Source organism: Hyla sarda, chromosome 10, assembly GCF_029499605.1.
Source record: "Hyla sarda isolate aHylSar1 chromosome 10, aHylSar1.hap1, whole genome shotgun sequence".
Classification (NCBI taxonomy): domain Eukaryota; kingdom Metazoa; phylum Chordata; class Amphibia; order Anura; family Hylidae; genus Hyla; species Hyla sarda.
Window position 1 is genome coordinate 120121799 of NC_079198.1, and position 25797 is coordinate 120147595.

The 25797-nt window shown below is 43.1% G+C and overlaps 1 protein-coding gene across 14 annotated transcripts in view; it reads right to left on the minus strand.

Annotated features, from left to right (window-relative positions):
* Positions 1–324: 324 nt before the first annotated feature.
* The window catches only part of KIF1B (kinesin family member 1B), a 213454-nt gene continuing 187981 nt past the window's right edge, over positions 325–25797 (minus strand). For 7 of the 14 annotated variants that reach the window (XM_056543037.1, XM_056543028.1, XM_056543026.1 and 4 more), the window contains 23 exons: positions 23565–23683; positions 21535–21620; positions 19363–19492; positions 19127–19289; positions 18900–18990; positions 18682–18797; positions 18417–18472; positions 17724–17832; positions 16323–16389; positions 15590–15674; positions 15265–15367; positions 14975–15001; positions 13822–13936; positions 11777–11910; positions 10849–10910; positions 10207–10352; positions 7081–7320; positions 6914–6985; positions 5773–5894; positions 5541–5690; positions 5237–5429; positions 1149–1267; positions 325–746 (listed from right to left, as the gene is read on the minus strand). In XM_056543037.1, coding sequence (XP_056399012.1) covers positions 707–746; positions 1149–1267; positions 5237–5429; positions 5541–5690; positions 5773–5894; positions 6914–6985; positions 7081–7320; positions 10207–10352; positions 10849–10910; positions 11777–11910; positions 13822–13936; positions 14975–15001; positions 15265–15367; positions 15590–15674; positions 16323–16389; positions 17724–17832; positions 18417–18472; positions 18682–18797; positions 18900–18990; positions 19127–19289; positions 19363–19492; positions 21535–21620; positions 23565–23683 — 2545 coding nt within the window. In that variant the 3' untranslated portion in view covers positions 325–706. The remainder of the gene's footprint in view (positions 747–1148; positions 1268–5236; positions 5430–5540; positions 5691–5772; positions 5895–6913; positions 6986–7080; positions 7321–10206; positions 10353–10848; positions 10911–11776; positions 11911–13821; positions 13937–14974; positions 15002–15264; positions 15368–15589; positions 15675–16322; positions 16390–17723; positions 17833–18416; positions 18473–18681; positions 18798–18899; positions 18991–19126; positions 19290–19362; positions 19493–21534; positions 21621–23564; positions 23684–25797) is intronic. The other 7 variants (XM_056543038.1, XM_056543040.1, XM_056543031.1 and 4 more) reach the window with 1 other exon arrangement.

A 25797-nucleotide genomic window follows, 5' to 3' on the forward strand; every position in this document is an offset into this window, starting at 1 on the left:
AGAAGCCTATGCAAAATCAATACATTTATCGAAAATCTCTAAACTTTTTCCATTGGCAAACTCATTTTCTTTGGGGTCGGTCACGGTGGTGTTGGGTAGGGTAGGGGGGTGCAGTAATCTGAAAATTGCCATCTCCAGCCCACTATAATAGCCCCAACCACTGGAATGGTCACAGTGCAGCCCCTGGCATTGGCGGTGCCGCGGCTGGAGGGGAAGAGACAGAGAAAGCCGTAGACATGGAACCTCCCGCCCTCCCCAGGAGTGGTTAGCAGCACAACGGGGGATACAGGGGGGGGGGGGATATGAGTGACATCTTGGGGAGGGCTGAAGGTTTCCATAGCGACTGAGTATTGTTTAAAAAAATTAAAATAAAATTGAGGCGAAAAAATGCAAAATGATGCATTTTCCGACAGACGAGTTACGCTACAGACACTAGAGACTGCTGGGAAAGAAGGAAGTGGGGGAGGGGACGGGACATACATCCAGAAGAAAAGGGGGCAATCGGGAGTCCGTTTCTCTCTGTCCTTTCTTCTTTGGTCGGCCACATGCGACATAGTTGGGTTTGTTTGTTTGAAGCACAGACGGATGAGGAACTGGGGAAAAAGCCACAGTTTTACAGACAAGAGAAACGTCAAGAATCACAAAAGAGGGAGAGGGAGGTAAACCCTTCACGTCGGAAGGCGACAGCGGAGAGGCGTGGAGCTGCTCAGTACTTGGACAGGGAACGACGTCTTGCAAGCTTTGATCTGAAGAAAGCAGAAAAAAAATTAGAACAATTAGAGATGAGCAAACTTACAGTAAATTCGATTCGTCACGAACTTCTCGGCTCGGCAGTTGATACCTTTTCCTGCATAAATTAGTTCAGCTTTCAGGTGCTCCCGTGGGCTGGAAAAGGTGGAAACATTCCTAGGAGACTCTTTCCTAGGACTGTATCCACCTTTTCCAGCCCACCGGAGCACCGGAAAGCTGAAGTCATTTATGCAGGAAAAGTCATCAACTGCCGAGCCGAGAAGTTCGTGACGAATCGAATTTACTGTAAGTTCGCTCATCTCTAATCACAATGTTTACAGAAAAGGAAAACAAAATACTGTTCCCCATCACTAAGACGCAACGGGAAGAGGCAGCTATTAATATACAGCCATATTTACCGTATTGTACCAGCGAGCAAGGGGTTAAAGGCATACAGCCAGTCATTCATATCTTTATCATTGATGGCCTGCAGCAGGATCCCGCGGTGCTTGGTGCACACAGCAAATATGTTGGGACTCTGGCGGAAAGAGAAATCAATACGGAAAAATATTAAAGGGGTACTCCGCCGGAAAACAATTATTTTTGTTTTTGTTTTAAATCAACTGGTGCCAGAAAGTAAAACAGATTAGTAAATTACTTCTATTTAAAAATCTTAATCCTTCCAGTACTTATCAGCTGCTGTATACTGCATTCTTTTATTTTATTTTATTCTTTTTGAATTTCCTTTCTATATGACCAAAGTGCTCTCTGCTGACACCACTGTCCATTTTAGGAAGTGTTCAGAGTAGGAGCAAATCTCCATAGCAAACCTCTCCTGCTCCGGACAGTTCCTGACATGGACAGAGATGTCAGCAGAGAGCACTGTGGTCAGACAGAAAAGAAATTCAAAAAGAAAAGAACTTCCTCTGCATTGTACAGCAGCTGATAAGTACAGGAAGGATTAAGATTTAAAGATAGGCTGATGTCGGCTTTGCAAAGTCTTCCTGCTCCTTACATTGATGGTAATGGACCGGTTGCCTATGGTTGTGCTCCTGGACAACCTTATTGAAAATACTTTGTTAGAAACTGTAACTTATTGAAAAGACTGTGGTTGCTGGGCATTGTATCCTTGGCAAACAAACTGGCAACCTCATTGAAAGGACTGTGGGCGTTGGCTACTGAACACTTAAGAGGGGTACTACAGTGTAAAACTTTTTTTTAATCAACTGGTGGCAGAAAGTTAAACAGATTTGTAAATCACTTCTATTAAAAAAAATCTTAATCCTTCCAGTACTTTTTAGGGGCTGTATACTATAGAGGAAATGTTTATCTTTATTCTGTTTAACTTTCTGGCACCAGTTGATTAAAAAATAAAAAAATAAATAAAAAAAATAAAAAAGCAAGCTTTCTGCGGTAGTACCCCTTTAAAAACCCAGCTGACAACCTAATTGAAAAGACTTTGGTTGTTGGGCATTGTATCCTTAACAACCAGGCTGACAATCTCATTGAAAGACACTTTGGTTGTTGAGCATTGTATCATTGAAAATCAATCTCGGAGAGAAAGGAGAAGCGCTTCATAGTGTAAACCAATTCCGGAGGCAGGGTAAGGGATAATGGGATCACAGCCGCTTACCCAATATAGTTGTGTAGTTCATACACAACAATGATGAGCGTGAGTAGTAGGGATCGACCGATTATCGGTATGGCCGATATTATCGGCCGATAATCACGATTTTGGGCATTATCGGTATCTGCAATTTCCTTGCCGATAAGCCGATAATGCCCCGCCCCCGGCCCCCCCCCCCCCGCCACACCGCGACCGCCCCCCCCCCCGACCCACTGCACCGCGTCGCACCCCCCACCGTAGTGCTGGGCGGTATACCGGTATGGATTTTTGCCCATACCGCTATACCGGTCGGGCCCCTCCCCCACCCTCCGTAATGGGGGTGCTCCGGGCCACCCATCCATCCTTCCTGTAGTGTCCGGCGGCATTCCGGGTGGAGGGTGAACCGGTCCGGGCTGTCCTTCTCCGAGGGTCCTCTTCTCCACTACGGGCAGGCTCCGGCCTAGTACGCTGCATAGACGCCACTACGCCGTGACGTCAGGTGCGTCGCTGCGCACGGGCGTCACTGCGCAGCGGCATCTATGCTGCGTTACTAGGCCGTAGCCTGCCCGGAGTGGCCCCCGGAGAAGGACATCCCGGACCGGTTCACCCTCCACCCGGAATGCCCCCGGACACTACAGGAAGGATGGATGGCCCGGACCACCCTGACAGGCAGGGGGAGAGAAGCGGGTGGTGGCGGCGGCGGCCTATGGCACCGCAAAAGCCACTGCAGTGCATTGATTTAAAGCGCCCGCTCTAAATCAATGATCTGCAGCGGTGTCGCAGGGGGATAAATAGCCGATAACTTATACCGGAATATCGGTATAAGTTATCGGCTATCGGCCCTAACCTCCACCGATTATCGGTATCGGCCCTAAAAAAACGATATCGGTCGATCCCTAGTGAGTAGGAATATCAAATAGGGACCCGTCTGCTGCCCTCAAGCATTTTCAATGTAGAAGTCGAATGGTGAAGGCTTGCCGACAGACCCAGCAGGGGAATGGTAGGTAAGATTTATTTGACCAAGATGCAACGCGTTTCGCTGCGCATGCGCAGCGAAACGCGTTGCATCTTGGTCAAATAAATCTTATCTACCATTCCCGCTGGGTCTGATCCGAGTCTGTCAGCGCCATCTGAATCTTGCTGCTAACTACATAGAAGCCTTCACCATTCGACTGCTGCAGACTTATTGAAAAGACTGTGGATGTTGGACATTGTATCCTTAGCAACCAGGCTGAGAACCTAATTAAAAAGACTGCGATTTTTGGATATTGTATCTTTACCAACGAGGCTGACAACCTCATTGAAAAAGACTGTGGTTGTTAAGCATTGTATCTTTAGAAACCAGGCTGACAACCTAATTGAAAAGACTGTGATTTTAGGGTATTGTATGTTTAAAAAAAAAAAAAAATTGTTAATTTATTTATTTTTTGAATCTTTTTTTTTTTTTTTTTTTAAAGCAATTTGTTATATTCTCAATCCATACATGATTTTCCATAATTACACACCGATAAACATAATCATCCAACATATCAGTTTTCATAGTTAGCTTCCTACCTAGCTATTTGTAACAGGCTTGATATACAAAAAATAAATAAAAAAAATAAAAAAATAAAAAAAAGAAACAACTCCAAAACTCCAAATTCACATCAACTTCTATTTATCCAGTTCTTCCAAATTAGATCAAATGTATCTGCTAAGCCCCTTTTTAAATATATTGCTTTCTCCCAAGCCACTATCTTCTCCATCTTCTTTATAAAATATATCTTAGTTGGGGGATTCGGGTCTTTCCAAAATTGAGCTATAACTTTTTCTTGTATTGTATAATAATCTACCAAGGGCAATTTTTATATAAGCTCCTGCAGTAAAACTATCCGAACATCCCAATTAGAGATGAGCGAACTTACAGTAAATTCGATTCGTCACGAACTTCTCGGCTCGGCAGTTGATGACTTATCCTGCATAAATTAGTTCAGCCTTCAGGAGTTCCGGTGGCCTGGAAAAGGTGGATACAGTCCTAGGAAAGAGTCTCCTAGGACTGTATCCACCTTTTCCAGCCCACCGGAGCACCTGAAAGTTGAACTAATTAATGCAGGAAAAGTCAGCAACTGCCGAGCTGAGAAGTTCGTGACGAATCGAATTTATTGTAAGTTCGCTCATCTCTAATCCCAATATACATGTTTTCAAGTCCATGGGAATAGCAATATGGGTATTGTATGTTTAGCAACCAGGCTGACAACATTTTTTAAAAGACTGGTTGTTAAAGGGGTACTCCGGTGAAAACCTTTTTTCTTTTAAATCAACTGCTGCCAGAAAGTTAAACAGATTTGTAAATTACTTCTATTAAAAAAAATCTTAATCCTTCCTGTACTTATTAGCTGCTGAATACTACAGAGGAAATTCTTTTCTTTTTGGAATTCTCTCTGATGACATCACGAGCACAGTGCTCTTTGCTGAGGTCATTATAATAATAATAACTCTTTATTTATTGTTGTCCTTAGTGGGATTTGAACCCAAGGTCCCAGCACTGCAAGGCAGCAGTGCTAACCACTGAGCCACCATGCTGCCCTTAGCATACATCTGCTATGCACGGTTGCAAAAATGGACAGAGATGTCAGCAGAGAGCACTGTGCTCGTGATGTCATCAGTGTTCCAAAAAGAAAGGCATTTCCTCTGTAGCATTCAGCAGCTAATAAGTACTGGAAGGATTGAGATTTTTTAATAGAAGTAATTTACAAATATGTTTAACTTTCTGGCGCCAGTTGATTTAAAAGAAAAAAGGTTTTCACCGGAGTACCCCTTTAAACGTTGCTGTCGAACATGACAAAGCTAGATTGGCACCATGCCAACTATGCCCTTTTTATAAAATGTATTTAAAAATGTGTTTAATATTTTAGAACGTACCTTGACCATGGCCTGTTGGTCCTCGCTGTACTCTACTTGAGCTGTGGACAGGTTAATAAGACACCGCTCCACTGGATCCTTGTCACTATTGTAGATGAAGACATATGGACGCCGAACAACCACATATTGCTTGGCCCATGAATGAGAATGAGGCTCCTTGAAGTTCAAGAAACCCTTTTTGGAAACCACCGACCTAAGGACAAAGGAATTCAGTTTAATTCAATAACATAAACCACTAAACTCCTGACAAGGACGCATGTAAGACTATTAGACGCCAATGTTACTGCTTATAGGTCTCTCATACCCAGGTCGCAACTCTTCAATATCGGGTACAAGGTTCAGGAACTCGTTCTTTCCGGCACGGGCCAGGTATGAGTTTTCTACTGGGGGAATTATATGGAACTGCTCAAACTCTGTGCAAGGGCTGGATGCGCGGGAATTGGCTTCAGGGGTCCTGCAAGGAACACAACGGATAAAGTACATGACTGGGGAAAGCATCAAATGTAAATGTATGTAGCGATCAGCTGATCACTCACTTCTGGTCCACAGAGCTGCATCTGGAGTCTGCCAATGATGGACAGGTAGAAGAGGGAGTCAGCGTGGCGCTGCTGAAGCTGGAAACAGATGGGTCACGACCGATGGGGGAAATATCGGACAACTGGAAAGTAAATAAACAGGTGAAATTATTGTAGAACCAATAATAGAAAATACAAACATGGACAAAAGTAAAATGATTGGTTGTCAAAGGGACGTTAAAGGGGTACTCTGGTGGAAAACTTTTTTGTTAAAATGAACAGGTGCCAGAAAGTTAAACAGATTTGTAAATGACTTCTATTAAAAAATCTTTATCCTTCCAGTGCTTATTAGCAGCTGTATGCTACAGAGGAAATTCTCTGATTTTTGAATTTCTTTGTCTTGTCCACAGTGCTCTCTGCTGACACCTCTGTCCATGTCAGGAACTGCCCAGAGCAGCATAGGTTTGCTATGGGGATTTTATTCTCCTGCTCTGGACAGTTCCTGATACGGGCATCAGGTGTCAGCAGAAAGCACTGTGGATAAGACAAAAGAAATTCAAAAAGAAAATAATTTCCTATTTAGCATACAGCTGCTAATAAGTATTGGAAGATTTTTTTAGAGAAGTAATTTTCAAATCTGTTTAACTTTCTGGCACCAGTTGATTTAGAAAAAAAAAAATTCTACAAGAGTACCCCTTTAATAAAAATTTTAAGAGTATTTCAACTATTTAAAGTTATCCCTTATCCATACAAAAGGGGATAACTAAGGTGATCTGATCACCAGAACGAAAGAGAAATGTAACCCCACAATGTGGCCAGCGCTCCATACATTGTCTGTCGAGTGGGGTTCGGAAACTGCCGTCACGCCCCCTCCCATAGACATGAATGGAGGGGGCGTGGCGTGACGTCACGTCCCCAGTCCCGAAAACCTGGAGGTTTACGAAAATGGAGAATGCGGGTGCTGTATGGAGATCGCTGGGAGTACCAGCAGCGAGCCCCCCCGTGATCAGACATCTTATCCCCTATCCTTTGGATAGGGTATAAGATGTTTTTGCCCGGAATACCCCTTTAATTCTGCTATGAAATAAGCCACGTAACTTTAAAGGGTAGTCAAAAAAAACAGGTGCAGCACATCTATAGTAGGTTACGATGTGATTCTCACCTTACAATCACTAATGCTGTTGCATACTTGGGTCAGCTCCCGGTTATATGTATGAGTGAGGAGTCGCAAGCACTGCAAGAAAAGTAGTGAAGACGTTGGCAACTGCTGCCTTCAGAAAGGGTTAACACATAGCAGAGGTCACAGCCATTGTGCAGAATCCAGACTACCTTGGTGGCCAGCTCCTTCTCACGATCCACCAGGCTCTCCACGTCGGTGGAGTCATAGCCGCTGCTTTCGCTTGGGGTGATGGCACTTTCAAAGGTGGTGGTAGATATCTGGGAGGAGATGCTGGTGGAGGTACTGAGGGTTCCACTGCTCAAACTGGGGGATATAGACTCACTTAGGGATTTCGGGATGCTGTCACCGAGCTTCTCTCTGAGCAGGAGGAGATGCCGAGTCTTCTCCACCTTGAGGAACAAGCAAGAGGTTAGTTAAGAACTTTAGGATAATTAATGGAAAATGACTTCTATCTAATATACATAGGCTTGCTGGACTACTCTGTAGTGGCCTGAATGTAGCTACATGCTGGACTTACTTGTAGCATGGTGCTACATATCGCCATACCTTTTTTGACTGAATGCTGACATATATAACAGAGACTTAAAGAGTACCTGTCACCCAATAAAACCTTTAATATAGTGTTCCTTGTGTAATTAGCAGACACTTTCCCATTCACTTACTTTTAAAATGATCAACAAATATGTTTAAAAAATATTATAGAAAAAATGCCCACTAGGTGGCTCTGTACTGTTCCCTGCCACAATTAATACTGTGAGTTTGGTCTCCTCCCAGCCTGGCAGGAGACCAAACTCAGCAAGTGCTTCTCTCCACTGAGATTGATTGACAGCTGCACAGAGCCTCACTGACAGCTGCACAGAGCCTCACTGACAGCTGCACAGAGCCTCACTGACAGCTGCACAGAGCCTCACTGACAGCTGCACAGAGCCTCACTGAAAGCTGCACAGAGCCTCACTGAAAGCTGCACAGAGCCTCACTGAAAGCTGCACAGAGCCTCACTGAAAGCTGCACAGAGCCTCACTGAAAGCTGCACAGAGCCTCACTGAAAGCTGCACAGAGCCTCACTGAAAGCTGTACATAGAGCCTCACTGAAAGCTGCACAGAGCCTCACTGAAAGCTGCACAGAGCCTCACTGAAAGCTACACAGAGCCTCACTGAAAGCTACACAGAGCCTCACTGAAAGCTGCAGAGCCTCACTGAAAGCTGCAGAACCTCACTGAAAGCTGCAGAGCCTCACTGAAAGCTGCAGAGCCTCACTGAAAGCTGCACAGAGCCTCATTGAAAGCTGCACGGAGCTTGAGGTCTTCTATTCATCACAGCACTGCAACCATGTGAGGGCGGAAGTGGTCCCCCAGCAGGCTTCACACCTGCTGGGAAACGCCCACTTTCTCCTGCTGGGAGATTGCACTATGTGAGCAAGAATAAAGGTAAGATACAGAACTTTTTAAAGCTCTGGAATTTTTTAAAGGGTGGGAGGAGTGTTAAGAGTAGTTAGGGAACATAACCTGAGTTAGTTTAGAAAAGTTTATTTGGTGACAGGTACTTTTTAAAGCAACAATTTGCATTGTAAACCCAGCCTTCTTAAAGTTAATCAATTGTTTGAAAGGGCGAGGAACACAAGACGATTCTGTACATGTTCAACTACCTAAACATTTCCTGATGCCAAGTTATCCGGCTGCCAAAAACACAATGCTAAAGCTAAGAATCACAAGTCAGTTCACAGACATCTATAGCACATTATTATACTTGAGTGAAGCAGTTTGATCAGGCTGAACACACAGTAGGATTGCCCATCATTATCACACTGGATGGATTTTTAGGACCTATTGTATTTCTCTGATCATTTTCTAAAGCAGCAAAAATTCTGAGACTAAAGCTAGGCCTAGGCTGAAAGGCTCCTGCAGCCGGACAGACAATAATCTCTATGGAATAAGAAGTAGCTGTCAGACTGCACTGACACCACTTAACGCAGTGGTTCCCAACCAGTGTGTCAGCAGCTGTTGCAAAAGTAACTACAACTCCCAGCATTTCTCTATAGATATGAGAATGAAATATAGAAACATAGAATGGGTCAGCAGATTAGAACCATTTGGCCCATCTAGCCTGCCCAATATTTTGAATACTATCAATAGTTTGTGCCCCTATCTTATATGAAGGATGGCCTTATGTCTGTCCCATGTATGCTTAAAGGGGTACTACACCCTAGAAATGTTATCCTCTATCCTAAGGATAGGGGATAAGATGTCTGATCACGGGGGTCCCGGTGCTGGGGACCCCCACAATCTCTCCTGCAGCCCCCCCGAGTCATCACTGCATGGAGCTAAGTTTGCTCCGTGCGCGATGTGTCACGATACAGGTGCCGGAGTATCGTGATGTAACAGCTCCGCCCCTTTGTGACATCATGCCCCGTCCCCTCAATGCAAGTCAATGGAAGGGGGCGTGAGGGCACGATACTCCGGCCCCTTAGCTCCGTGCAGTGTTGACGGGGGGCTGCAGGAGAGATTGCGGGGGTCCCCAGCAGTGGGACCCCCGTGATCAGACATTTTATCCCCTATACTTTGGATAGGGGATAAGATGTCTAGGGCGGAGTACCCCTTTAAACTCCTTTACTGTATTTGCAGCAACCACTCCTGATGTCCTTAAAGGGGTTTAATTACAAAGGCATATCCCCATATCAGATAGACCATCGATTAAAGTCCTGAAAACCCATTTAAAGGGATACTCCAGTGGAAAACATAAAACAGATTACTTCTATAAAAAAATCTTTACCCTTCCAGTATTTTTTAGCAGCTGTATGCTACAGAGGAAATTATTTTCTTTTTGAATTTCCTTTCTGTCTTGTCCACAGTGCTCTCTGCTGACACCTGATGCCCGTATCAGGAACTGTCCAGAGCAGGAGAAAATCCCCATAGCAAACATATGCTGCTCTGGACAGTTCCTGACATGGACAGAGGTGTCAGCAGAGAGCACTCTGGTCAGACAGAAAAGTAATTCAAAAAGAGAAGAATTTCCTCTGTAGCATACAGCTGCTAAAAAGTACTGGAAGGGTAAAGATTTTTTAATAGAAGTATTTTACAAATCGGTATAACTTTCTGGCACCAGTTGATTTAAAAAAAATAAATAAATAAAAAAAATTCTCCACCGGAGTACCTCTTTAATACTGCTACCAAGATTACCCTAATTCTTATGGTTTTATTAAACAGAATTTTACTAGGCACTAAACATTGGACATGATGCGTTGAAAAAACATAAATAAAATAAAGATCCTATTATACCTCATGTAACTGTTCCATTTTTTCAAGCTCCCACTGATGCTCAAGTATCAGGCTGTCTCCACGGGGCCTCCACCCGGCCAGGTTCTCTTCCCCTCGGACATAGGCCACTGAGGTGTCCAGGATCTTTCTTCTCCTTCTCTGCATTCCTAAATAGTAAAAAAAAATTATAAAATAAATAAAAATGAAGGGCTAACACCATCAAACATTCTTCGTAAGGGTATGTTTACACTGCAGAATTTTCGCGGGAATACTACTCAGCCACAGATATCCTTGGGCGCTAAGACCACACGGACCTGCGCCGTCGCCATTGATGGCAATGAGTTCCACGCGTCATTACACCGAAGGAACGAACATGTTCATTCCACCGCTGAAATTCTGCAGTGCGATAGGGTCAATGTTTAGGTTTAACACAATCCCTGAGCGCGATACTGTAGCATGAATGTACCCGATTGCGGTTTTACAATGGGTCTATGTGGAACATAGCTGTATATTTTATTACAGAAGTGAAGCCTCTCCAATAGACCACCCCTCCACCCATACCGAATGTCTACCCATCGGGCATGGCCATTTTTTCAATGCAGTTTTGGGTGAAGATCAGTCAAAAAAGTCTGTAAACGTGCATTATGTCCGGAGATTTCTTACCTGGACTTCCGGTGTCTGCCATTTTGCACAAACTGAGCTCATAGATTCCAGTTACTTTGTTACTGCAATAGAAATAATAATAAATGGCAGTTTTTATATTTATATAGGGTGAAATTACCATAAACACCAGCAAATCTAGTTTTCTTAGTTCTAGTCTTTATACAATGTCTATACCAGTGTTCCGGAACCAGTGTGCCTCCAGATGTTGCAAAACTACAACGCCCAGCAGGCCAGGACAGCCGGAGGCTGTCCTGGCCTGCTGGGAGTTGTAGTTTTGCAACAGCTGGAGGTGCATTGGTTGCAAAACACTGGTCTATACATCCAGCATTTGAATCTGCCCAAGGAGCTCACAATCTACTAGTCTTACATATCACCCACATACTGGGGCCAATACAAAGCTAATTAACCCACTGGGTAAAAGAACCAGAGATCCCAGTTATTTAAAGGGGTACTCCCGTGGGAAAACTTTTTTTTTTTTTAATCAACTAGTGCCAGAAAGTTAAACAGATTTGTAAATTACTTCTATTAAAAAATCTTAATCCTTCCAGTACTTTTTAGGGGCTGTATACTACAGAGGAAATGTTTTTCTTTTTGGATTTCTCTTATGTCACGACCACAGTGCTCTCTGCTGACCTCTGCTGTCCATTTTAGGAACTGTCCAGAGCGGCATATGTTTGCTATGGGGATTTTTTCCTGCTCTGGACAGTTCCTAAAATGGACAGCAGAGGTCAGCAGAGAGCACTGTGGTCGTGACAGAAGAGAAATCCAAAAAGGAAAAACATTTCCTCTGTAGTATACAGCCCCTAAAAAGTACTGGAAGGATTAAGATTTTTTAATAGAAGTAATTTACAAATCTGTTTAACTTTCTGGCACCAGTTGATCTTAAAAAAAAAAAAATTTCCATGGAAGTACCCCTTTAAGTACTTACCAGTCAGGAGACTTTGAGTAGCCGCTGCCAAAGAGACTGCGCAGGGAACGTGGAGGGGAGATCTTGGCATCGCGAGAATAAAAGACCATGCAAACGTCCTTGGTAATGACCGCTGGCTGGATGCAGTGGTCGAGCTGTGAAGACAGGAAAAGTTATTACCATGTCCTTCAGATCTTAGGCTGGGTTCACACCACGTTTTTCAACTACGGTTCCCACATACGTTTTCTATCAAAAACGGATGGAACAGTATGGGAAAAAGTAAACCGTATGCTGTTTTTAAAAGTGCATACAGTTCCGTCCGTTTTTATAGAAAAAAAAACCCATAGGTTTTTGAAAATTTTGTCCATTTTTAATGGGAGGGGTCTTGGGTGGGGACTTTAGGATTTAAATGCGCATGTGCAAAGTAAAAACGTATACGTTTTTCCCGTATGGAACCGTATACATGTGCGTTTTCCATTGACGTCCATGTTAAAAAAAAACGTATGCGGTTGCAGTACGGTTTGTAAACCGGAGACAAAATCGTGGTCAGCCACGGTTTTGACTCCGGTTTAAAAACCGTACTGCAACCGCATACGTTTTTTTTTAACATGGATATCAATGGGAAACGCACATGTTTATGGTTCCATACGGGAAAAACGTATACGTTTTTACTTTGCACATGCGCATTTGCATCTTAAAGTCCCCACCCAAGACCCCTCCCATTAAAAATGGACAAAATTTTCTAAAACGTATGGGTTTTTTTTTCTAGAAAAACTGACGGAACTGTATGCACTTTTTAAAACAGAATACTGTTTAAAAACGCATACGGTTTACTTTTTCCCATACTGTTCCATCCGTTTTTTTCCCATACGGTTTTTGATAGAAAACGTATGCGGGAACCGTAGTTGAAAAACGTAGTGTGAACCCAGCCTTATATTGCAGCATATACAGAGCCTATAAAGCGTATTCACAGCCCTTATGGGGGCAGGGGTTTGAATACTTTTTTTTATACAAACTGAAACTGTTATTCAAAAGTTTAATGGAGTTCTCTGTTTTGGCTAATCTTTACTTTTTAGACGGTAACTTGACAATAAGGTCATCACAAAGTGTCCTAAAGCTGGGATCCCAGTTGTAATTTGTGGGGGAGCTTGGTGCTAAGTGTTCAACTTCCCTGCAGCGCCATCACAGGTGACCTGAAGCATTACACAGTGTCCATATATATCAATGTGTTGTCTGTATAATGCTGGACAGGACAGGACCTCCAGAGCAAGAGACGCTCTTTGTAACCTCTGGCCATGAGAAGAGGATCCTAAACACTGCAACCCCTATATTAACCCCTTTCAAGCAGAACGCTGTTTATACGGTGGCTGCATGCTAGGGGACTATGAGCTAAGCTCGGATCATACCTATGAGTACCGGCTGCTATCAGCAGCCTGGACTCGCCACTAATAATGGACATCAGCGATCAAGCTGATGTCTGTCATTCATTCTTTATATGCGGAGATCAATGCTGACCACTCACCTAAAAGTGAGCACTGACACCTGCAGTGGCTGGAGGGCTTTTCCTTACCTTTCACCGATCTTCTTAAACAGGCTGTCTAGGCAGCCTATACAAGTAGATCGCTGATAGAACTGATCACTGCTATGCCGTTGCATAGCACTGGACAGTACTAGCAATGGAATGACTTAAATAATGTGAAATGAATAAGGAAAAAAATGTTAAACTATAAATATGCCCCTCCCCCAACATAATTTAAATCACCCCCCTTTTCCCATTTTAGAAATAAAAACATGTAAACAAAAAAATTAAACAAAAATATTTACCCCCCCCCAAATGTATTTGCGTGCATGCGACATGGCAAAGGTATTGTGCTTCTAGTGGGGAATTTAAACACACTCTGCATGTTACTTTTTTTTTTACCAATAAAATGCAGTGTAAAGCCATGACAATCTAGGGGGCTCAACCACTATGATGCTTTACCAACATTTGGTGGTATTACTCGTATCCTTCCTTGTCTGTTTATAGCTGAACAGTGTGGACCCAAACCAGATCGGATAATAAATACCTCTAGATAGGCCGACAACGTCATGAAGATCTTCTCTCCGTAGGGAGTAACACGGTTCAGGAGTAAGGAGTTATGCAGTGAACTGTCCCAGACCGCCTCAAACCGATAGAACGTCCTGCGGATCGACGGTGGGATGAATGACATAAGTTATCTGCAACCATGACACATCCCAAAACCAACACAGAACAGACTCCAAAACACACAGCACAAAGACACACGGCGACACTGACGAGACTAGAGTGACTGTGCTGGGTACTACACTGAATATTAGCAGACTATGTATTGCTATGGAATTAGGGGTTCTTCTAATACAGCGATTTCCAAGCTATGGCAAAACTCCAACTCCCAGCATGCCTGGACAGCCAACGGCTGTCCAGGCATGCTGGGAGTTGGAGTTTTGCAACAGTTGGAGACTACAGTACAATTCTAATACCTAATTTTCATTGGGAAACACCACTATTCTGCTTTTGGATGACTGACCACTAGGAGTGCTGTTTCACATATTGATGCTCCCTAATCTACCAAGGTGCACAATGATCATCAGCTGTCATCATATGATATCATATCTGTGTGCGGGGCCTATTATAAGAATGAATGGTCAATTTTCCTTTCTTCTTTATAAGACAACAGGCACAGTTGGCTGAGAAATATTCCCGGTGAGCAAATGATGCACAATCTGCCCATAGGAATGGACACTGAGGTCCTGTGTGCATCTACTCCTACAGGGACACTATCATGAAGAGCAATGCCCAATATGAAGTGCAAAGGTGTATTAGACACAGTGGGGGGTCCAATGCAAAACCCTAAGTAAAACTTGGAAAAAGTTTATATATTTATTATTATTATTTTTTTTTTAAAATAATAATAATAATTATTATTATTATTTTTTTTTTAAAAATAATTATTATTATTATTTTTTTCTTTTTTATAATTTATGAGAAATCACAATAGTGTCCCATAAAAACGCTGCTTGAATACTGCAGTCTACACAACAGAACAGTCTAGTTACTATAAAAGCGCTAGGCGAGGTGAGGCGGGGGGGGAGTAAAGCCGGGGGTGCAGAGGGGGTGGGGGACATAAAGTATTCTGTACGAGGTCTGAGAATCTTTATGTGCGGGGGGGGGATAAAAGGAAAAAGCAAAGCATAAAATACCTAGGCATATCCTTATCAAGAAACAGCCTGAAAGACACAGAAGAAGAAGCTGCCATTAGTGACAGAGACAGTCAGGGGTACAAAAACTTAAAGGGGGGACCCGGGAGCCAAGAAAGAAGGGATTAGCAGGGAGGATAAAATAAAAAAATAAATAATAAAATAAAAAAATGAACAGCAAATCAAATCATATAGTAAAATGAAGAATGAAAGCAAAGCCATAAATACACAGATTTAATAGTTTAATAGACTCCAGCTCAGAATTCTTTGGCTCTGTAGATCCAGGACATTACCTGCTGCTGCTGTGATTTTTGAGGTATTTGGCAGAGATTATATTCAGCGAAAGAACCACGTCAGCAGCTGCTTCATCCACCTCTGCTTTGTTACGTACTCTCCCTAGACGGACAGGAGACACACAGGTTAGTGTGGCACAAGGTGAGCCGCTATAACAGGCTTTTGGATGACTGACCACTAGGAGTGCTGTTTGGCATTTTGATGCTTCCTAATTTTACAGACTAGAAAAAGAAAATTCTAGGAATTTACATGTTTATAGTGATTTATTCTCTGTGGACAACAACTATCACAAAAGAATGCCTCAATATTTTTGTTGACACTCACCGACCACCAGCTCTCGTACATCCTTCCAGTGCAGCTCATTTCCTTTCTCGTGTATAATAGTCAGTGTGATCCTGCGCTGGATCCCCTGTCACGATAAACACTGCGGTCATGATAGAGATAATGGGGTACACCTCCTCCTGCACTGCAGTTTTAAAAAGCTTTGATATAATAGAGCAGTGTTTCCCAATGAGTGTACCTGCAGCTGTTGCAAAACTAAAACTCCCAGCATGCTGGGAGTTGTTGTTTTGAAACAGCTGGAGGCACACTAGTTAGGAAAAACTGTTAAAGAGGTCAGCAGAAATGTTGCTTTAAACCTTAGCATTTTTATTTTGGCTCCAAAATCTGCCCCCCCTCCCCCCCTACAGTTCAAATGAACTGACCTTAAAGGGGTATTCTGAAATCAAAACGTAATGGCATATTGCTAGGATATGCCATCACTTTATGATCCACAGTTAAGATGCAGCACCAATTTAACATTGCAGCTCCTTAATCAGCTCTTCCATGACAAGTTTTTGAAAAGAAGTTAATTGCCAGACTATCCCTTTAAGTTGCAGGGTTGGAGCCTTGCAGCTACGAAAGGACATTAAAATCTGCCGAAATTTTTCAGTACACCGCCATTTTGCGATAATCTATGTAAATAAGCTTTATCTCAAGCCTACTACTAAATCTGAAAAAATAATATGTTTATTCTCCTGTATATCTAACCTAAATATTCTGTCTTGTTAGCACATACCTGGTGTAGCAGGAAGGTTCCCTGACAGGACTGACCTCCGGAGTGGTCGACAACAGCTGGAATGTACCTGGGATGACAGCAGCACAGAATGGTGAACACATTAATATATATATATATATATATATATATATATATATATATATATATATACATACATACATACATACACACACACACATATAAATACACTTATATAAAATATATTATATACTATATATATATATATATATATATATATATATACACATACATACTATATATAAAATAAATATATATATACACTTATATAAAAAATAAAAATTAATTATACATATACAGTGGTCCCTCAACATACAATGGTAATCCGTTCCAAATGGACCATCGTTTGTTGAAACCATCGTATGTTGAGGGATCCGTGCAATGTAAAGTATAGAACAGTGGTCTACAACCTGCAGACCTCCAGATGTTGCAAAACTACAGTTTTGCAACATCTGGAGGTCCGCAGGTTGTAGACCACTGTTAGAGGAAGTTGTACTCACCTGTCCCCGCCGCTCCGGACCGTCACCGCTCGTCGCCGTCCATCGCTGTCGCCGCGTCCCCGACGCTCTGGCAAGGCCTCTGCTTCCCCGGCATCCTCGCTCTCCCTCGCCGCCATCACGTCGCTACGCACGCCGCTCCTATTGGATGACGGGACAGTGTGCGCGGCGACGTGATGACGTCGATGGAGAGCACCGACAATGCAGGGGAGCCCGAAGAGGACGCGCCGGAGCCCCGAGGACAGGTAAGTGATCGTCAGCGGACCACACGGGGCACCGTAAACGGCTATCCGGTGGCAGCTGAAGCAGTCTGCGCTGCCGGATAGCCGTTTATGCGATGGCCCCGACATACAAAAGCATCATATGCTGCCTCTGAGAAGCCATCATATGTTCAATTGATCGTATGTTGGGGCCATCGTAGGTCGAGGGGTCACTGTATATATATATATATATATATATATATATATAAAAAACAAAGGGGCAACAGCACTCAAAAAGTCCAAACGATTTGTAAGAAAAGGTGCAGGCAACCTGTAAAAGGATCAAGTCCAACGATCCATCCAAATGTAAAAGAAGGAAGATCAGGGCAGCACTCCAATGGTGTGAAAAAAAGATAAAATTTATTCCATCAAAACAATGTGCAAAACAGCAGCGACGTTTCGATCCTCTCCTCACCAGCTTGAAAAAGATCCTGGAGAGGATCGAAACGTCGCTGCTGTTTTGCACATTGTTTTGATGGAATAAATTTTATCTTTTTTTCACACCATTGGAGTGCTGCCCTGATCTTCCTTCTTTTATATATATATACACACACACACACACACACACACACACACAGGAGGATATATACTTCTAAGATATGAATATATGTTATTATCAGACTTACTCTCCTGTAGGCTCCAGTTCACTGATCTCAAACCAAACCAACAGGTCGTATTTGCTGACGCTCTGTCCAATACTCTGCTTGCTTAGAGGATTTAGTTTGGTGGCTGGAACTGTAATGAAAATGCCGGGCATGAGTAAAGGCCCTGTGTCCAATGTAAGGAAAAGATCTACAGAGAAAACCTAGAGAACCTGAGGGCTGCACAGCTACATGACTGAGACCTCTACTACTAACCATCTCTTTTAGGAGCCCTCTCCGGCAGGCTGGTAGGTATTGGCAGATAGAGAAAGGACAGCTGTTCGGCCCTGTCTTGCATTGTGGCAGAAATTGCATGAGCGTGCTCAGATAGCGTGTCCAACACTGGCACACTGACATAGCTGGACATGAGGTACCTCACCAAATTTATCCGCCTCTCTCCAGCTACCATAAAGCAAATGTGGTAAAAAAAAAAAAAAGAAAGGAAAAGAACAAAAGCAACGGAGAAGGGGAAGTGAAGGGATCAAACCAGGGGGAAAAAAAGTCATCATGCAGCAAAGGAAAATAAAAAATGAGAAGTTAATGTATGACAAGCATGCAGAGCGGCCATCATCAATGTGAACACTAAGGGGGCAAAACATGACGTCAAGTGTCTGAAAGTGCGTCCTCTGCAACTACACTACCTGAGGGCATCCTATGACGGGTGCTATGTGTACTTACCAGGTTTAGAGAGGGGCATTGGAGGAGGGAAATAGCGGCGGGAAGGCTGTGCTGGGCTGTAATATTAAGGAATGTGTTAGAATCCATCCAGAAGACATGTATTAAGTGTGAATATATATATATATATAAATATATATATACACACACACATATGAGTGTATATATATATATATATATGAGTGTATATATATATATGTGTTTATGTATATATGTGTGTGTGTATATATATATATATATATATATATATATATATATTGATTCCTACCTGAGGTCCTGGCCCTGGGAATGTAGCTGGTACTGCTGATAATGTCCGAACACTTCAAACACAATGGGCTTGGTTTTGATATATTCTATAAAAGATTCAGTAACTTCTACTGCAATCTGTAAAAAAAAAAAACAGAAAGCAACGTCACGTAAGTATAAATAGTGGTGAGGGCCTTATTATTCATACAAGGCACAACTCTGTGGTCTGGGGTCACTTACATTCTGTACATGGTAGAAGCCCAGGGGGTTCCCACGTCCGTTGTTCTTAAGGGGTTCTGTGGAGAAGGCCTCATCGTGCCGATGTAAAAAGCTGCAACACAATGGCGGAGCATAGCACAACATGATATTTATAGTTACTTCTATGTGCACGGGCACAGTCCACACCATGTCTGCTCACAGAAGGGAATACAATGAATAACACCCAGTCCCTCTGAATGAGAACGTACTTGAACTGACAGAAGATATCGGCGTACTCCGGGGGGATGCCGCTGGCTTGTAGTACAGTGACCCGGAAGGTGAAGACACTTCCAATCTTCAGATATTCTCCTATATCTTCGGAAAACCCTTCCATCATCATCTTGCCATCCAGAAGGCTGCCTGATTTCATGTCTACAGGATTAGAGGCAAGTATAAGAAATGGCCACTAAGGAGGTGACCTGACTCCGGATTCTCACACACTTACCCATTTCAGCCAGCCGGTTGACTTCCTCCATAGGAGTGTTCATCTCTGAGTTCTGACCCTGTCCCTCTACGATACGCAGTTCTTCCAGAGACAGCCCAGAGCGAGTGAGGACAGTGGTTGAGATGTCATTCTGTAAGGTAAGTTATAATGTATCAGAGCAGACATACTATATGCATCTATGGTAAACCTAATGTAATTTAACCCATTAAGGACCGGGGGGGTTTCTGTTTTTGCATTTTCGTTTTTTGCTCCTTGCCTTTAAAAAATCATAACTCTTTCAATTTTGCACCTAAAAATCCATATGATTGCTTATTTATTGCGCCACCAATTCTACTTTGTAATGACGTCAGTCATTTTGCCCAAAAATCTAGGGTGAAACGGAAAAAAAAATCATTGTGCGACAAAATTGAAAAAAAACCCCGCCGTTTTGTAACTTTTGGGGGCTTCCGTTTCTACGTAGTACATTTTACGGTAAAAATATACACCTTATCTTTATTCTGTAGGTCCATACGATTAAAATGATACCCTACTTATATAGGTTTGATTTTGTCGGACTTCTGGAAAAAATCATAACTACATGCAGGAAAATTAATACGTTTAAAATTGTCATCTTCTGACCCCTATAACTTTTTTATTTTTCCGCGTATGGGGCAGTATGAGGGCTCATTTTTTTGCGCCGTGATCTGAAGTTTTTAGCGGTACCATTTTTGCATTGATAGGACTTATTGATCGTTTTTTATTCATTTTTTCATGATATAAAAAGTGACCAAAAATGCACTACTTTGGACTTTGGAATTTTTTTGCGCGCACGCCATCGACCGTGCGGTTTGATTAACAATATATTTTTGTAATTCGGACATTTCCGCACGCGGTGATACCATATATGTTTATTTTTATTTACACTGTGTTTTTTTTATGGGAAAAGGGGGGTGATTCAAACTTTTAATAGGGAAGGGGTTAAATGATCTTTATTCACTTTTTTTGCAGTGTTATAGCTCCCATAGGGACCTATAACACTGCACACACTGATCTTCATCATTGATCACCGGTTTCTCATAGGAAACCAGTGATCGATGATTCTGCCGCTTGACTGCTCATGCCTGGATCTCAGCTTTGAGCGCGCGGCTAAAGGGTTAATAGTGCGCGGCACCGCGATCAGTGCCGCGCACTATTAGTGGCCGGGCCCGCCGTGATATGATGCGGGGTCACCGTGGGACCCCGCATTATATCACGGGAGCGGGACCAAGGACGTACTCATACGTCCTTGGTCCTTAAGGGGTTAAAGGGATACTCTGCCCCTAGACATTTTGTCCCCTAGGGGATAAGATGTCTGATCGCGGCCACGCTCGGAGGTTTCACGGAGGCTCGTGACGTGACATCCACGCCCCCTCAATGCAAGTCTATGGGAGGGGGCGTCACGCCCCCTCCCATAGACTTGCATTGAGGGGGCGTGGATGTCACTTCACGAGCCTCCGCGAAGTTGGCTCTGTGAATCGGATGTCTGGGGTGCCGCAGAACCACAGACTTTGGACAGCGTATAAGATGTCTAGGGGCGGAGTAACCCTTTAAAGGGTTACTCCGCTCCCCAGCGTTTGGAACTCAATGTTCCGAACACTGAGTGTTCCGTGTTCACGCCCGCCCCCTTGTGACATCCCGCGACGTCATGTCCCACCCTCTCAATGCAAGTCTATGGGAGGGAGCGTGACGGCCGTTGGGCCCCCTTCCCATAGACTTTCATTGAGGGGAGGGGCGTGAAGTCACAAGGGGGTGGGCGTGAACACGGAAGGGCTACAATGTGGCCTCCTCACTCCCTACAAGGCATAGCTCCACACCTTTAGTAGTGGCTGTACCTGGTATTACCGCTCATTAAATTGAAGTGAATGGGACAAGCTGTGACACTAGGTGCAGCTGCTGCCAAATGTACGGAGCTGTGCCTTGTTGTAAATGAAGAGGCTGCAGTACTGGCACGAGGGCCACCGCCACTTAAATCAGCTGACTGGTGGTTATGCCGGGAGTCAGACCCCAACTGATGGCCTAAGGAAAAGAAAAGTCCTGGAAAACTCCTTTAGTAGTCCATAAGAATCTATGTAGCCCTGTATCTCTGTATAGAATCCACAGTGGTAAATGCTTTACTGCACTGTTGCACATGCGCACTCTTCTTTGGTGAATTACCTTATTGAAGTAATCATTGTCAAATGAGATCTTGGCTGTTCCTGACTGTCGGATGCCGGATCCATAATCTGGTGCTTCTTCATCACCTAAAAAGAGGGGAGAAAAATGGGAGGAAGAAAATAATTTTATGATAAGTTGAGTAAAGAAAATTATGGAGGGTTATGGAGGGTCCTGAAAACCTGTTCTGCTCCCACCACAAATCTGTGGCGACATGGCATCGAAATGATGGGATTCCTCCTTCTATTGCTGAGTACTGATTTACTCAGACTGGTACATGGTCAATAAACAGCCAGCTCAGATATGCTCGATTAGGTATGGTGTGACAGCATGGTGCATGCATACACACAGTACACACATACATACACAGGGTGCACACATACATACACAGGGTGCACACATACATACACAGGGTGCACACATACATACACAGGGTGCACACATACATACACAGGGTGCACACATACATACACAGGGTACACACATACATACACAGGGTACACACATACATACACAGGGTACACACATACACACACAGGGTACACACATACACACACAGGGTACACACACACATACACAGGGTACACACATACATACACAGGGTACACATACATACACAGGGTACACACATACATACACAGGGTGCACACATACATACACAGGGTGCACACATACATACACAGGGTGCACACATACATACACACGGTACACACATACATACACAGGGTACACACATACATACACACGGTACACACATACATACACACGGTACACACATACATACACAGGGTACACACATACATACACAGGGTACACACATACACACACAGGGTGCACACACACACATACACAGGGTACACACATACATACACAGGGTACACACATACATACACAGGGTACACACATACATACACAGGGTACACACATACATACACAGGGTACACACATACATACACAGGGTACACACATACATACACAGGGTACACACATACATACACACGGTACACACATACATACACAGGGTACACACATACATACACAGGGTACACACATACATACACACGGTACACACATACATACACAGTGTGCACGCATACATACACAGGGTGCACACATACATACACAGGATGCAGACATACATACACAGGGTGCACACATACATACACACAGTACACACATACATACACAGGGTGCACACATACATACACAGGGTACACCCCTACATACACAGGGTGCACACATACATACACAGGGTGCACACATACATACACAGGGTGCACACATACATACACAGGGTGCACACATACATACACAGGGTACAGACATACATGCACAGTGTGCACACATACATACACAGGGTACAGACATACATGCACAGTGTGCACACATAAATACACACAGTACACACATACATACACAGTGTACAGACATACATACACAGGGTGCACACATACATACACACACACAGTGTACAGACATACATACACATGGTGCACACATATATACACAGCGTGCACACATACATACACAGTGTGCACACATACATACACATTGTGCACACATACATACACAGGGTGCACACATACATACACAGGGTGCACACATACATACACAGGGTGCACACATACATACACAGGGTGCACACATACATACACAGGGTACACACATAAATACACAGGGTACACACCTACATACACAGGGTACACCCCTACATACACAGGGTACAGACATACATACACAGGGTGCACACATACATACACAGGGTGCACACATACATACACAGGGTGCACACATACATACACAGGGTGCACACATACATACACACGGTACACACATACATACACACGGGACACACATACATACACACGGGACACACATACATACACAGTGTACAGACATAAATACACAGGGTACACACATACATACACAGGGTACACACATAAATACACAGGGTACACACATACATACACAGGGTACAGACATACATACACAGGGTACACACATACATACATACACAGGCAACAGGTACTTACCAGCAATTGCTTGCACTGCAACCCGCAGGAACCCTCGTACATCCCCCTTCTCACTCACAATGGCCACCCGATGGACCAGGGGGACTGGGAAGAGCAGGTTACTTAGATAGACAAATGCTCTGCAAGAGAAACCACAGGGGCATTGTATTACATAGATTCACAGAGATATGATGCCTATTCAACAATCATTTCTCTCTATCCGGACCTCAGAAGACATCGAATGCATCCACCCAGATATCATGAGTAACAGATATGATAAAGACAGCACCATATGATGGACGCCATGACTAGACACTGCTGGTCACTATCATACACCATCAATCCATGCTCATCAGGCGGGGGGGTTACAGGGATCAGAACGGAAATAAACCAAAATAAAAGTAAACATAGGGTTACAAACATAATCTGAACCAAAAGCATAAACCAGGATTAATAAGCCATATTATAGTCACTACAAACACAAAGTAAAGTAAGTAGCTGCAAATAAAATCTTAAGAAAACAACAGAAAAAAAAAAAAGATTGTGTTCCAGACCTCAGATGTCTCTAGGAAGGAGGGCTGCCCAGAGGGGGAGAGGGGCACGAATCTGCCATGTAAATCAGGGACAAACCCCAATGGGAATCTAGAAATGAGAGGATCCTGCACACTGTCACATCAATAGTCTATTCTCTATAGCTCCCTTCATTCTATAAGAAAAAGATTTGAAAATTTCTCATATACTTTGCGCTTCAAATAGGTTTAGGACAAGATGGGTTTCTATTCAGTAGAAGCAAGCAGGGATCTTAAAGCGTACCTCACATAGTGCCCAACCCCCCTCCCCCCCATAAAAAAAAGTAGAGATATGTTACTCAGTAACTTATCCTGGTCATGTACATATAATTTTTTATGTGTCTAGGGCATATATATCCTGAACAAATAGCATTTATATCTTGCTCACTTGCTTTGTGTTCTTGCCCTGTGGAGGGGGCATGCCCATCTCTGTCCCTCACTGTGATGATTCATCTGCTCTGAGTCTGGGAACAGCCTGGTAGTCTGCAAATCACTACACAGTAATTTTTATGCATACATTTTCTATCTGTTCCTAGTAAAGCTGGATACTAATCAACATAGCTGTCATTATGTGTGTCATTCAGCTTTCACACACCCCTGAATGTCTGATCAGCTTCCTTGTCATTCAGGAGTCAGAGAAAGCTTTGGCTGTTGAAGCATGCTGGGAGTTGTAGTTTTACAACAGCTGGAGCTGCAGTGTTTATAAAGCACTGTGGTAGAGCAGTGTTGCCTTTAGCTGTTGCAAAACTACAACTCTCAGCATGCCCCCACACATCCTTTGTCTGTAGTTTTGCAAAAGCTGGAGGCACACAGCTGGAGAATACAAAGCTCTAACACAGAATTTTACAAAGATTGTACCCCCAGCTGTTGCAAAACTACAACTTCCATTATGGGATTTGTAGTTTAGGAACAGCTGAAGGCTGTAGTGGTGCAGTGGTGATCTCCTATACTGGATGCCATCACACTTTATGGCAGGTATCCAGTATGCTGCAAAATACAGTGTAGTCTGTCTGCATAAAGATAGATGATCCCTAGTGGCGGCTATGTTCATTTTTATTTTTTAGATTTTTTTAAATAACTGTATATTTAAAAAAGTCATCTTATCAGTAGTACTAGAACATATAAAAAGTTTTTCGTAATGACAGTGCCTCCTTAAATAGTAAAGAATTAAAACAAAGTATATTGGGAAGTTACGATGAAAAAGTCTTAAAAGTCTTATTGTGTGTGCAGTATGATATACAGTGGGGATGAAAAGTTTGGGCACCCGAGGTAAAAATTTGTATTAATGTGCATAAAGAAGCCAAGGAAAGATGGAAAAATCTCCAAAAGGCATCAAATTACAGATTAGTCATTCTTATATTATGTCAACAAAATTTAGGTTTTATTTCCATCATTTACACTTTCATAATAACAGAAAACAAAAAAATGGCGTCTGCAAAAGTTTGGGCACCCTGCAGAGTTTATAGCATGCACTGCCCCCTTTGCAAAGCTGAGACCTGCCAGTGTCATGGATTGTTCTCAATCATCATCTGGGAAGACCAGGTGATGTCAATCTCAAAGGTTTTAAATGCCCAGACTCATCTGACCTTGCCCCAACAATCAGCACCATGGGTTCTTCTAAGCAGTTGTCTAGAAATCTGAAACTGAAAATAGTTGACGCTCACAAAGCTGGAGAAGGCTATAAG